We start from the raw sequence: 15749 nt of genomic DNA on the forward strand, positions 1-15749 counted from the left end.
GGGCGGTGGTGTTATGCCAATCACTCCCCTAATGACAGTAGTATTAGGTGTCGGGGTGGGTTGGTTTAGGAGGCGGAAGTATGTAGCTTAACCCTAATAATGTAGCAATGACCCACACACATGTTAATACATTTTAACTTATAGCAAAATTTAAAATACTAGAGAGTGAACTCATAGTCGCTCGATAGAAATATAGAAATTATCGTAATAGGTGAAAACTAATGTTATCAAATTTACATTTCACGGTATCCTCTGAGATAGATCAGGTAGGTATCCAAGGTAGAGATTTGTCCCGAAATTTTTCCCTTGTGCTCGCCTATGTCAGAATTAACCATAATTTATATATATAGATAAAAAAAGGTTCTATTTCTAGAAGGAATTTTGGTTGAGTCACAAAAACATTCTTACTGAATTATGGATGACGTACTGCTGATTTATACCTATTGTAATACTTCAAAAATTAGGATGATTGGGTTGTAAACAACACTAAAGGCTAATGCTATTACTAAATACCGCGGGTCGATTACCTTTCTAATAGAGGCATTCTAAGACCGAGAACACATACTTATCAACTTAACCGAAGTCAATTATTTACCTTTTGTATCTCAACACAATACAAAATGTAATTATAAACAGCGATCAATATACATTTACCGTACGGCATTGATCATTTCTTTATTTGTATTGTCGTATTTGATTTGTTATTATGAAAAATGAAGTATGCTAAGGTGCTAACACAATTAGAAATGTTGTATAATCGAATAAATCAGTGTTTCATGTTGTTACCAAACAGGTTGATGAACCATGATGTCAATTGAGATATAACGTCATATAAATAAAATAAAAAGATACATCGAATAAAACGCATGATATTATTATGGAAATTGTTTAGAATATTTAAAAAAGTTTTTCCAAAGCTCTATCTACACAATCTTTCTGTGACAAAGAAAATGTGATAGGCCCATATATGGACACGATGACGTCATATCACTAACCATATTTGGGCTCATCACAGTTTGTTTTGTCAAATTAGTTTGATAGTGTAGACAGAGTAGATTTAGAGAAACACACCTATTCAATGGACTATTAAGGGAACATTTTTATCCGTACGTTACAAAAACTAAATGATAATACGCATGCGCATTAGTAAATCGGTTAGTGAGAATAAGTAAGTGGAAAACCGACTTTATCTAGCGTGTGAACGCGCTTGCGTTAAAACTACAGTACGTTACGTCTTACGATCAAACATTATTACACCTTTGTATGAAATCTGGAATGCGTTAGTGTGAACGATTCTATTATTAAACACGTCACACATTTTCATGATGTTCCATCCGGTCACAGCAATTCCGGCTCAGTGTGAACGGAGCTTTAATCATATATCTTTTAATGGTGTCACGGATAAAAATATTTCCATTGGAAAAGATGAGTAAATAAAGATGAGAGCAAAATGATTCTGAACATGTAGGCTGACAAATATCCATAATGTAAAAGTGAACACTGTTGCGTATGAAATTACTTGACTGTAACTAGTGTAGTATTGATAATAATCTCTGAGGCTAATTCATACTCTTAAAAGATAAAAACGTGCAATAAATGTTGAATGCAACAATACGTCGTCACTTCAGTAAATATTTAATCGGAATGATTGACAATAAAATGCACAAACCAAAACAAGTCAGCTAATCACTCTAGATGTTATTATTAACTTGAAATTATTCGGAAAATTGTCAGTGACGTCACAGTGAAAAAAAGTGCTGTAGTATATAGTTCATTGAGGCCCTAAATGGTAGTACATTGTTTTATTTTTTATTTTTTTATTTAGATTTTTGTCTGAAATACTTCACAAGCTCAAGTAGTATACGTATGAAACGCAATATATGACAAAATAATTATCCTTTTACTACTATTAAGTCAAAACCCAGACTAACTAGAACTGTGAGAAAGCATTTATATCAACCTCACGTTGCCACATTTTAAATTTGTTTGTATGATTAAAATTGTAATTATTTGTAACTACTGTGGAGTAGATTTGCGTCAGGGTGTTGAGTAATTGGTCAGATGTTTTGCCCTACTCTAACCCCAACTATCAGAGCAAGCTTAGTGGCCTAGAGGTATGGACGCCAGACTTGTAATCTAGAGAATTACTTGCTAATTTGTTCGCACGTATTATCAATGTACTTAGTATAAAGTACAAATTACGTCAGAATTGGGCAAAAAATATGACCAATTGTAATTAAAAATCAAAGCTTTTTAGAAAATGATACCACAATGTGACTTGCAGTTTTGCAACATTGACACTTACAGTGTAAATCGTCATTTCTTTGTATTAATAATCTTGGATTATTATAGAAACGATAAATGATAATAAAGTACTTTCTCGTGAAAATTATAACAACAATACGCACACTTGCTCTTGACCATATCCTATAATGGAAGAGATACAGGAGGCGTGCTATACAAAACACAATATTGGTCAAGTTGAAATCTAATGGGCACTTAAAGCATATGTTTCATAAATAAAACAATAACTTCTAACTACTCGATGAAAATAAAATTATAGAAAAAATAGGTTGATTGCCTTCGTTTTGATATAAAAGGAGCACCAGTTATCAGACGATCGTTACTTAAGTTCAACGATTCATCCACGTTCTTGGTAAATATACCAACATTGGTAAATATATTTTTATTTTCTTTCTTTACTGTATATTTTGACTTTTATGATTTATAGTTTTACGAGCATTAATGGAATGATGCTCACATTATGTCGTAAATACATGGATGCTGTCATTTATATTATTTATTTTCATCTATTATTGATTTTAGAATATGGCTTTGAAATCTATTATCCTCCTCTGTTGCTTCATCGTTGCTGCACACGCCACAGGCACTCCTCGTTCAGTGGTAAAAGGTACTGCTATATATTAATTGTATTATTAGAATAGCTAAAATAATTGTAACCATAAACATACTATGGTTTAGAATTGAGGATCAATTGAACTTGCATATACCGTAAAACCTCGAAAAGAAGCCCATGTGCTTCTTAATTGTTTGGGTCTCCTGGATGGGCAAAGGTTTTTTTATTCGAGATGTGCTTCTTTTTCGAGGTTTGATATCAGAACAACCTCAGTGTTCAAATGGTAGTAAATAGGCTGCCGAAGTTACTTGGGTGAAAATTTGTTATCTCGTAATAGTGAATCGTTATAATTCAATATGATTCAATTTTGTAAAACCAAACAATTAACTATAACTAAACATATGCTCTGAAAAATAACAATGCTGGGCATGCATGTCAGTTGACGGGAGTGCTATTGTTAGCCTATTGCATGCAATGGGAGGTTAAAGTTAGAATTGGTAAACACTTCCTAACTTGGTTTATAGGCCTAAAACATAATTTTCAAATAAATTATACTCACCGTTTTGGAGTTCAGCTGAAACAACTTCACACAACTGTCTAGTTCTCTGCATGTGTTATTCACATTTACAAAGTACAGTTTCCCTCTGCGGAAGCCTTATCTATTATTTGTATTTTTACGAGGCAAATAAACAACAAACAATCAAACAACAAACAAACAAACCGTCACGTACATTATGTCCATTCTTTTTATTTATGCCTTTTGCAATACTGTATCATACGTGAAAACACATATAACTTACAAGCGTCGTCGTTTATATGGAAAATGGTGAATAATCCCCTACGCAAAAAAATGCACGTACGAACGAATACTAATCTTTTTATTGAATAAAATACTGAACAAATGAATGATTGAGTGCGCGCGCATGCATAGGCCTACAGTAATTTCTGATTACAGATCCAGATTAGCCACTAGTGCAGTAACTGATCCTTCCAAACACTTGTAAATGTGCACATAAAACATACGCACCTGTTACTTAGTACATGACATGCCAAACAATTAATATAATCATTACACTTATTTTAAAACTCTCTTTTCAGTAACAAAGTGTGAACATCAACAGATTGATATTCGCTGTGGAAATAAAGAAATTAATATTTTGTATGCTCGCTACGGATCACCAATAGGTGGAGATTGTGGAAGCCCACACGTCTATGGCAAACCTACTCGGGGATGCGAGTCTGCAAAGTCTCTACAAGTTGTGCGCAAAGAGTGCCAAGGCAAGAAGGACTGCTGGGTAAAAGCTAAAAATTCTGTTTTTGGAGATCCATGTGTTGGAGTCTTTAAATCGCTCACTATTCACTACGCATGCGTAGATTATGAAATCGGTAAGTGTTTCCTTTCATTTCAAAATTTTCAGGCACTTTACAGACCTCCCTATTTTAACTGGATACGTGCCACAAGTTATAGTTGTTTAGCTAAATTAAAGCTCCTGGTAGACATTTGAGCTATACTATAACACTTTGCATTATTGGAACAGGCATATTACATGCAAGATCCGAACTGTTAGCCACACAAACGTAGGCCTACCGAGCATTTCCAGCGGGATATCTGTGTTGGTTGCGTCGCTTCTTCTCAATTAACTTTGTTGCGTTACGCTTGTCGTACATAATATTTTAAAGTACATACTATAATTTATGTTTTTATTTATTTTGTAGTCGGGGCTTGTGAAGGAAAGCAAATAGATATCCGTTGTGGTGCTGGTAAAACGATAAACGTTCTCTATGCTATTTATGGCGCCAACTTTGGTAGTCTGTGTACCAACAGCTTCGATCCATGGAAACCAATTTGCTCAGCCAGACGATCATTTGATGTAGTAAGGAACCAGTGTCAAGGAAAGCGAAACTGTTGGGTGAAAGCAAAGAACAACATCTTCGACAGGAACTGCCGTGGATCGTCTGCTCTGCAAGTTGAATACAGATGCGTCAGAGGAACAATCGGTAAGTTCAATTACGGGGCGTTTACTCGAATAAATATAGTATTCATACATGAATTTACGAATTAGGTAGTCATCTCAAAACAAATAATGTCCCCTCAGCTGTGTTAAGTTAAATAACGAAGGAAAAGGCTTACTTCCACCATGGCTATCAAACTTTATTTGACAAAAAAAAATGATGATGTGCCAATATATGGACAAGATGATTTTACTACCATATTTAATAATAGATAGATTTATATAGCGCAAATAAACGATGTTTATAATAATGAGCACATCACTACCATATTTGGGCACATCACACGTTTTTTGTCAAACTAGTATAATAGTGTAGACGGAGTTTTAAACCGTTTTACGATGCACTTTATTCCAATTTAACGCTTATCTAGCCTAGTCCAATAAACTTCCAGGCGTGAGCTTTCAAGTGTGAAAGCACCTTATACCATGAGTATTTTTGTATTCTTTGTTTACTTAGTGTTTGCTTGTGAAAACAAGCAAGTGGACATCCGTTGCCCATCTGGCACCACTATCAACATCCTGTCAGCATTCTATGGACGCAACAACCAGCAAGGATGCAGAAACCCAGTACAACAAACTCGCTTCGGCTTAACTCTCAGAAATGAGTGTAGCGCCACTAACGCACTTAGCGTAGCTAAGAGTAATTGCAATGGAAAACACAGTTGTTGGATAAAGGCCCATGATAGTATTTTCAACATTCCTTGCCAACGAGGCCCTTCTAAGCACTTGGAAGTAGAGTTTGAATGTAGAAAGCACTGAATAAGTTGTATATAACAAATGATCTGTTGCCTACCTCACCCTCCATTTCTAAGGTTCTCTAAAACGAGTAAGCCTAAGTATTCGTCTTCAGCTGATGTGATAAATTAAACCACCAAAAGCCTTCAAAAACTGGCAAGGAATCATCATTTAGGGAGGGATACTAAAAGAGGTTGGCACCATAAAGTAACGCCAAAGCAAAAATTACTGATTTCTAAATAATTTGAATAAATACAAAATGATCAAAACAAAACAAAGGTTTTTAGAGTTTTGTTGTACTGTATATCTTTCCACTTTCAACTAAGGACGCAAAACAAGCACGACGTTAGACTTGCCCGAAGTGTGTACTTATTTCGAAGCTTTTCGATGTTTGTCTAAAATACAGGAGTTTACATGGTATACGTATAAAACGCCATATGTGCCAAAATATGTATCTTTTTACTAATACTAAGTCAAAACTCCCCTGGCTAGTACGACGTGTGCTCATCACAAGTAAACTTGATCAATCACAAGCGATGGCAGTAATTTTTGATGATCCATTTTATTGTGATTGGTCAAATTATTTTCTTTCCGGAAACCTACTTTAGTTGGTGTGATCGCATCATTAGTAACATATCACTGAGGCACGCGGGTTTTCTACAATTGTCATCTCCACAAATCTGTGTTTTAAATGCCACGATTCGCCTCATTTCTGTCATAACATATCACTACACGCGTCATGACTACTCTTAAGTTTTAAACAATGTCATGAAAATTCATAACAATACTGATTTTGAAAAAAAAAATAACGCACCTGCAATGAACCCATTATCAGGAATTGTGATGCATTCGCTTTACCTAACAACCTTCACAAAATTCAATATGTAAATCGTAGAAATAATTCATACATTATATATACAAGTTGGGAACGTGTTATTTTATTTATTATAAACATCAAAATTGAATTGAACTCGTTCAAGTAAGAACTTAGCGCACGCAAGTCGATGCTTTTAAAAAATAAAATAAAGATATAACTGAAGACAAAAACTATGAGGATTAATGTTGAATATAGAAAAATATGAAATGTATATCCGTTTGTAGAAAATTATTATATTGGCATTTAAAAAAAAAGAAATACTATCTACAGTAAAGCATGACTCTTAATCGTCTGTGTGACGTGACGTGACGTAACGTAAGTGGCGAGGTTTCGTTTCGAGGTAGACGCTGGAGACGATAATGCACGTTCCACCCCTCGTCATGATGTTACCCGTCTCCGTCGTCTACCGTCCCAAAACCAGTGGCGTAACGCAGAGGCCTGAGGCCCCTGGCTTAGGAACCTCAAGTGGCCCTCCAACGCTGGAGGCCTCGGGTGTTTTTAGCCTTTTTTTCGACACATTTTAATGCATCTGGACACTGCTGAGGGACCCCTATAAGATCCATGGGTTTAGCCAGTGAACGCTCATAGCAGTTACGCCACTGCCCGAAACGAAAGCTTGCCCCAAGCGACGCTCTTTAAGTTTGGTTACCACTAGGACGCACAACGCAAGTGAGCACACGGCGAATCACGACGCAATGGCCCATCCGAACTATCGCTTGTGATTAGGCAACTCACTTGCATTGCGCCTACGTCGTTGCGTTACATCCAAGTGGGTACCAAGCTATAGTGAATGATCTTTCTCAGTGAGAGAGCCATGTGTTAAACATAGAGCGCAGAGACACTCAAAGTTACGAGAATCAGCCACAGTCTTCTACTAAATAAACTTACGTTATAACCTACAGGGATATTGGAATGGATACATTTAACATTTATTATAACTTTTCTAAAGAAACCTAATCCTTTCAGATCTAACTCACCATCTTTCTGTTCTCATAGCGTCATTTGAAACGATTCGATTCCTGATCAAACTATTCATAACAGAATATTTCATATTGAATTACATAGATTGTTCTTAATTATTCTAATAAAATATAGTTCTAATAGCCGGATAATCATGTTTTTTTTAAAAGTGCGGTATTAATAGAAAAACATATGTACAAAATTGACAGTTCATCTAGAACTGAGGTAAGGGTGTCAACAACACGTAGGCTTACGTACCTACGTACGACGGCCGTCGTTTGTGAATGATGTCTCGGAATATCATATTTCATTTACATTTAAATTTGACAATTATTTAACAATGTACAGCAGACATTTGTAAATATCTATTTTTAAAAATTGATTGCGTCATGTCGATCTTCCCAAATAACAGTATGCGGCTTCTCAAATGAATATCCCGTATTACCCAAAATGGAATGAAAAAAAGTTGTAACTGAAAAAAATAATTTGTAATTTAGGAAGAATTTAAAAGAGATCTTTCATCATCCTTCGAAGATCGGCTTCTAGATCACGTTTGTTGATACTTTTTGGCAAGAAAGATGGACTAAACTTGGCTTCGGCGAAAAGAGTTTCCAAGTCAGCTCCAGATCCGGAGCCTTCCCCACTAGCGCCACTTTCATCCTCTCTGGGCTTAAACTGGTCGAACCAGATTTGTAAGTGGTAGAGGTATAGGTAAATTTCATAGGCCATACACTCGCAGTTTGGTGCTTGGCAACCATTAGGGTCTATTGGTCTCAAAAAGTTGCAATATACACCGTAGTCGGGACAACTTCTTGGGGCAGCACAGTTGGAATCACGTGGGTCGGCTGTAAAGACAACATTATTTGAAATATTTAAACTTATTTATACATTAAACTACTATTCATATACTATTCTACTATTATTTAAGAGCAGCCTATATTGAAAAATGAGGGCGGCATTTATGATACCAAATAACAGTATAGAGTAGAACCATTCCTCTGGGACACCCCTGGGGGGGGGGGGGGTCTCTACCGTAATATTTTCACAAATATTATTACTGAAATTGTTTATTTAATTCTCATGCTTCCTCTCTATACCATATTGTCAAACAGGTCGATTGTATAATAATACAATTGGATAGACGAATTAAAAGTTAGTAGGCCTACTGTATCAAAACGTATCTACTTACGACATGGGTTACAATACCAACGATTTCGTCCTCCTTGGCAGATACTGAAAATTAAATTGACAGGTTTCTTTCGTTAAGATTGTAACAATTGTCATTAGTTGAATCATCAACACTGTCATCATGACTATTTCATTTTTATTGTCTGATTTCATGAATTTTTCGATGAATTACAATCCGCATCCGAATTTTCCCCCATAACACCGCGTCATCTCTATCATCAATAACCGTAAAAGAATATTATCAATGTGTTAACTTACCACATGTTTCCACAGTTGCCTTCAACTGCCCGACCATAGCCATATTCCTGTCCTTCCCATAGACAAGATCGGGGATCTATAAAACAAAAGATATTGTTTGAAAAATATTATCAGAATTATTAGTGTATTATTGCCCATAACATCAACAGTTCGTATTTTTTCTTAGCAATAATAAATTTATATAGCTGTAAAAATGTTATAACGCTTTCAGAACTAGATACCAGTATCAGTCAATGCACACCAGTCGTCCGTTCATAAAAATATTGGACATTTTCTAGAAACGCACTAAGCAGTGGTTTTGATTGATCTTGGAGCGGTTGGTGAATTGAGGAAAAACATTATGCAACATCAGAAAATAAAGCAAAGATAAGGGTATTTATCGTCCTTAAAAAAAGGAAATTCGGATTAGGCCTTCCACGGACCCACGGCAGCCAGCAGTGCAGTGCCTACCAGCTTGGACGAAACTGACCAATAGCGTGCAAGGGAGTTGACCAAAAGCAACAGTTTGGATGATACACATCAGTTGGTGATTGATAACAATCCACTAGGATGTAGCGCAAGACGTAAGTAATTTGACGGCACGATAAAGCATTATCCATCGCAACGGGATTGGTTAAATTACTCAGAGTTGCGCTTACGCCCTGCGTTGCATACAAGTGGGGAAAAAGTTGGCATTACGCTAACTACATAATACATTGGTGTACACTTCACGCCATTGGTTTATAGATTAACAAGGCCATATACTTGGCTGCAGTCGCGTGCGCAAACTTGAGTTAGTGTTTACCGAGCAACCGACCAAACGACCGACCAACCGACCGACATAGTGAGCTATAGAGTCGCGTTTGCACGCGACTAACAACCGTAAATTTGACACTGTCTGGCGCACAAACACAAAGTAGAAAAGAATGGGGCCTAAACCTACTTACATCCACAGGTTCCTTCATATCGTACAGTGACATACTGATTGACTCGGGGTTCTTCACATACGGCTTTTAGTAATTCACAGTAATTATCGTATGTCACCTGATTTGTGCCGCAAACGGGCGATCCATCGGACTCACAAACAGATGCACTTGCACAATCTACAAACAACATAAATAAACGTCATTAATTCTCATATATAATTTAACGTTAGTTTAATGAAACGTTATTATACCGTTTTGGTACATTTCTGAAAAAAGGGGCAGTTTAGGTGCATTTTAGGTAAAAGTGGTATGGCCATTTAGGTAAAAGTGGTATATGGCCATTTTGGAAAATGATAAAAGTAAATTTATGATTGGCCAACATTTTGTTTTTATGCAAATAAAAAACCTAGGTACTGTAGGTCTAAATGTGAATTTCATCTGGCTTTAAATTACAAAACTAGACAGCGGAACTTGAATGAGCGCAATGAATTTTTTTCTTTTTTGTGGGGAGTTCGCCCACTTTTATTTCTTGTATAAAAATGCATAGTTTTGTAAATATCTTTTACAATATAATAATTTTATATGTAACGTTTTCATTAATATGTTTTTTCTTTGCTTATATTCTATGAAGATATAACTTTTTTTTACACAAACATAATTATAATACACTTACAGTATATTTTAAACTCTAATAGGCATAAAAAAAATAATAATGTTAAATTAATAGAAATTTCTCACCAAGCGCAATGAAATATTAGAGTAAATTAAATTATATAATAAGGACATATTGCGGGTTGTAAATAGCACCCAGATTCTTATTTGGGCAGTCTTTATATTAATTTAGCTGTATTAATTGAGTAAAACTCGGTCACAGAACCATTTTACTTTAAAAAAAGTAACAAACAGCTGCTGAATGAAATGAATCAGACAATACAATACAAAACAAGAAGGAATTAAACTACTGTGCCGAGATTTAAACAGCAGAACAACGGAGGCAATTACAGCGAATTTAGGGATTTGAATCTGATCCCGGAAACAAGTAAAGTTTAATATGACTATATGAGATCAAAGACCCATTGAGCTTTGCAGCCTATCGAAGACGTGGCATCGAAAATCAGGGGCGCGCAGACGATAACTAAGAAATGGCGCATGCGCTATCATATAAATAGTAACCATTGGAGGTTAGGGTCAGTTGAAATTGGTTGGACGGAGATATTAAATAATTATATGTGTATTTGAGATACCGATATTTGTTTTCATTTATAGGCAATAATAAGAGTTTGGACACCAGGGAACATCTGTTTAATAACTATATAACTGGAAGAGCCTTGGCCGGGCTTTAAGCCACAGTTGATCTTCTAGCCAACTCAAGGACCCGTATTTAGCTTCCCATAGTTTTACAGGCAATCCTCAAGGAAAACTTAAACTAAGACATAAGGCCACCCTGGATATTGTATTATATATCATAAGATAGGATTACTGTTTGGTACAGACATTGTCACGTCATAATTGGGATAACAAAAATTGTAATTATTATGCGGTAAATATCTAAGAGATTTTTATGAAAAGAAGTCCAGTCCTACATCAAAATTTCACAATCTCACATAAGTTTGTTAATATTCAAATGTAAGCCAATGTCTCGCATATACAAGCTTACATATGTGCAATCGACGTTCTCAACTTTTATTACAACGAATCATTGTTGTAGGCCTATATATATTTGGTTATTCTATATAACCTGAGAAGAGCAAACTAATAACTATTCTCCCCCTACTTATACAAAATTGAAGAATTTTAAAATGTCTGTAAAGAACGAACTTTTGGGTTTGGTTTTATTTTGAGGTATAAAAAACCTAAAGGGTACTTTGCCAAAAGATTGAATCTGATTTTTAAATGCCATACAATTTTACGAATACAAGATTGACAACAAAAAATGAAAATGTTAAAGCTAAAAGACTATTGAAAAAAAAAATTAACCTTTTGAATTTTATGAAAAGAGTGCATCTTTAAAGAATAAACTACGTCTAGTGTAGGCATACATCAAGTTGTACATGGACTTGGAATACTGGGTACCATTGTTTTATTCAGCTAGCACGGCAGTCACTCAGCAGTAATGTAATTCACTGCAAACAGGAGCCTAGCTGGAAGTATCTTCCACATTAAAAGGTATTTTATAATACTGTCAACACTAATTTCAAATTGAATTATTATAACTATCTCTCGTTGTAACGAGGATGTAGGACAAGGTAGTCAAACTCACTGGGAATAAATTTGAAGAAATTTCCACGAAATTACGTAATTTCATATCCACAATTATACCGTTGTTCAACACTCCACAAGACGTTTAGCTTGTAGAACGTATATATTAAGTTACATTCCAATAGGCTAAAGTAAAGATTCTTAAACAGGTAATCAAAGTATTTAAGGTGTAATGTTGCTAAGATGTTCTTCCTGATATCAATTGTGACGTAGTAATATTGTTGTTATTTAAGACAAGATTATGACGACAATAATGACGATGATAATAATGATAGTTAGGCTAGTACTGTAGTAGTCGCGGTAGGCTTAATCAACGATTGGAAATGGCGGAAAATACTCAAACTGTACGAGAAATAAGAACATTTTCACTGTCAAGAATCCGGACAAATGGAAGCCTGGGAACACCTTAAAGGAGTAACACGAACACCTGTCACCCGACATGTTATCATGTCATTAAGTTGATATGTGCTATTAACCCATTATAAGACAAGATATATTCACAGTTCGTCGTGAAGAACTCAAATGCCATAACACAAAGAACTATACTGTACCAATAAAAGTAGGCCTGTGTATGTGAAATTACATTAAAATATAAATGAATAAACCACATTTTTGTGTTGATAAAGTAGGAATAACATGGGTTCTGTAAGGGAAGTGGCTTAGTGTAGGCCTACTTTTGAAATTGTCGTAATTGAAAAGATAGATAGATGTTTATCGAACGATCAAATTGATTTTGCATAATTCAAGAAACCCACAGAAACCGCTTTCCATAAGCAATTTACTTTTGCCGAGTAGTGAAACATCATTTCTTTACTGCATGCCATTTAAATAATAATTTGTAGATATGGTAGTTAGACGAGAAATAAAAAAACATCTATAAAATGTATAGGTGTTTTTAAAAACTCTCAGCCAATTACGAATAATATTGTTATGAACGAACTCTTATGTAGTTTTTTTAGCCACAACCTTAAAACAAGTGACGTTTGGATGTAGACGTTTCCTCATTTGTTGCTTCCCAAAAAGTGATGTGCCCATATATGGACATGATGATGTCATATCACTACCATATTTGGGCACTTCGCACTTTCTTGTAAAACTTTGTCAAACTAGTTTGATTTTCTCGTTTGTTTCTCAGTAGTTTATCAATCATACATAAAGTCCCATTGATCGCAAATCTACCACAATAGTTTCCTATACCTATAGGAAACATTGCAGTTTGTTTAATCATTTTTCTATGAGTATTGTCCTTGCTAGCCGCCACAAGGCTAGTGACAAGGCAGTTGTGAAAAAGGTTTAGTTAAGAGGTAACTTTTGTGTTTTTAACATCAAATAAATTAGGAGTAATGATTTATGAGATTACAAGTTCGATGATGTGATTACAAATTTGATGATGTCATTAAAAGTTTGATTATGTGGTTACAAGTGGCCGTTGATTCATCTAGCAAACCACACGTCTTTGTTTTCCTACTGATTTTATTACATTAAAGCCAATACAAACATTACCTCCTACTACTGATACCAATTATGCATACAGTATTTGTGAATTTAGCGACTACGTACTGTATAGTATAACTAAACGACTTCTGGAAAATTATGTTGACTTGTTGAATGTACGTGCAATAATGGAACCGGAAATATTTAATTATTGTTAAAAATAAGACAATATAAAGGAATGAATTTAAAAATGGGAATGCGAGACAATACACCTCTATAAACGATTAAAAAAAATCAGATATGTAATATTGTACATTGAAATCATAGTAAACAATAATTATGTCGTCCGATATAGTTTTAAACAGGACCACATTAAAAAGCATTTGTAACTTATTTCTGAATTATGAAATCCTGTATATACATGTTAATAAATATCGTTCCGGATATGTAGTTTTCATGATAAACTTTTTTCCGGTACGAGATTGAAAAAACTAAGAATCAGAAAAAAATGTTTAACATTTACATACCCTGTACTGCACCATAAGTATAAGGCCATGGCTCGGCTGCGCTCAGAGCAAACAGGCACAAGACTCCTAATAAAACAAAACACTGCATTATTAAGTATAAAATCACAGAACCAGTTATAGAATTATCCTGTCGAATAGAAAGGGCAAACCGCGAGCGAGTGTACTTAGATAGTACACGCAGGGAAGTGCCTTACTGGAGGTCCGAGAGGGCATCAACCGACAACTGGAAGCATTTTGGTGCTAGACCAATTGCTTATATAAAGTGGGCGGGACGTTCCGTGAATATAGCAACTTGTGCTCGAAAAACACCTGTTGTCATCACAAAAATCATAATCTGGACTAAAGGCATGTACGTAAAACAAAAAATTACCATAATTAAAACAATTAATTTAATATGTTTATTATTATCTTTAGCATCGAGACTATCTATTTCTTAAAACATGATGCATTGTATTAATAAGATCGGATTATCCTATTCATATTGATATTTATATTGATAATGTGGCGTTGATAATTTAGGAAGGGTTGAGAGGTTATAGAAGTTACACTGAATCCCATTACTGTTAAATTTAGGTGAGGGGAGTTGTAGGCAAGATGGAATGAATTAGGTAGGGCCTATATTACGCGAATACGATGGATCAAGAAATTATTAAAATAATTAATCTTTGCCTTTTTGTGATTGATCTATGCATGGATGTACGTTGAAATCTGTGAGATATCTATGTAGGGCGTACATTCTTCATTTCACTTACCAACTTTTTGCTATGTCAAAGTTCAAGGTAATGTTCCGGTAATTTCTTTCAATGTGTGACGTATCTTTTGACAGATCATTTGTCTGCTTTCCAAATGTATACAGTATTTTCAAACATAATTCTATATTTATAATCGCATAATTCAGTTTTCCGCGTGATTTCAAGAGATCTGATTGGCTGTGCATTTTTTTCGCATCTTAAAAAGTACATGGGAATAAGAATACGCATGCGCATAGCAAACTCTTTCTAGTCGCGCAAAAATACATTAAATGACATCGTAGATATGTTCCAGTTGTCATATTTACTCTTTATTCGATTAATACGAATTTTGTTCGCAAGAAAATGCAATGGAGGGTTCCATGTGTAACAGAATACATGGTAGGTCTACTGGAAATTCAAACATCAAACTTTCTGAACGTGATATTCAATCATTTGCGCACGCCGGGCGGTACTACAATTACCAAGATGTCAGCCGCATTAAAAAAAAAGAAGAAAGAAATAGCCTAAGTTAATGAAGTTCATGTTGTGGTAAATCACATTAAGTGTGAACCTCAACTGTTGGACTACTATGTCATGTTTTTGACAGTCTTACAATTAAAAAAAGTGATATGACTGCAGATGGATTTCGAATAAGTGTCTTCTGATTGTTGGTTAATAACTATAATATTGTTCGTTGGCTCCGGTTGCAGCAAATAAAACAATGAAGACATAGGAAAAGGGTGAAGTCAATCGGCTGGTCTGTTGGATCCCGATCTGACTATATCCTTCCGCCATATACAATAAGGTCATCAGAAGTCCAGAGTGGACTAAAGTCGGCACGAACGTTTGAAAAGTCACATAATGAAATCATCAAGAATGATTATCAAACCTGATGCTGACACAAAACTTGAGAAAGTTCCCATAAAGTGGAAATAATATAGGCCTACAGTAGTCTAAAGACAGGCTTAAATTGTTATGTTTAAAAGTGAATCTTAGGGCCTGTTTC

The 15749-nt window shown here is 35.1% G+C and overlaps 2 protein-coding genes across 2 annotated transcripts; one reads left to right on the plus strand and one right to left on the minus strand.

Moving 5' to 3' along the window:
* Nucleotides 1–2829: 2829 nt before the first annotated feature.
* On the plus strand, nt 2830–6211 carry LOC140055384 (L-rhamnose-binding lectin CSL3-like). Its single transcript, XM_072100723.1, has 4 exons — nt 2830–2911; nt 3956–4243; nt 4574–4855; nt 5327–6211. Exons 1-4 carry the CDS (start codon nt 2830–2832, stop codon nt 5626–5628), a joined length of 954 nt encoding a protein of 317 aa, XP_071956824.1. The 3' UTR covers nt 5629–6211.
* Nucleotides 6212–6526: 315 nt separating this feature from the next.
* On the minus strand, nt 6527–14248 carry LOC140054049 (agrin-like). Its single transcript, XM_072098868.1, has 5 exons — nt 14013–14248; nt 9814–9969; nt 8888–8963; nt 8631–8674; nt 6527–8286 (listed from the first exon to the last, which is right to left on the minus strand). Exons 1-5 carry the CDS (start codon nt 14098–14100, stop codon nt 7946–7948), a joined length of 705 nt encoding a protein of 234 aa, XP_071954969.1. The 5' UTR covers nt 14101–14248; the 3' UTR covers nt 6527–7945.
* Nucleotides 14249–15749: the final 1501 nt, after the last annotated feature.

Source organism: Antedon mediterranea, chromosome 7 (assembly GCF_964355755.1).
Source record: "Antedon mediterranea chromosome 7, ecAntMedi1.1, whole genome shotgun sequence".
In the NCBI taxonomy this organism is placed as follows: domain Eukaryota; kingdom Metazoa; phylum Echinodermata; class Crinoidea; order Comatulida; family Antedonidae; genus Antedon; species Antedon mediterranea.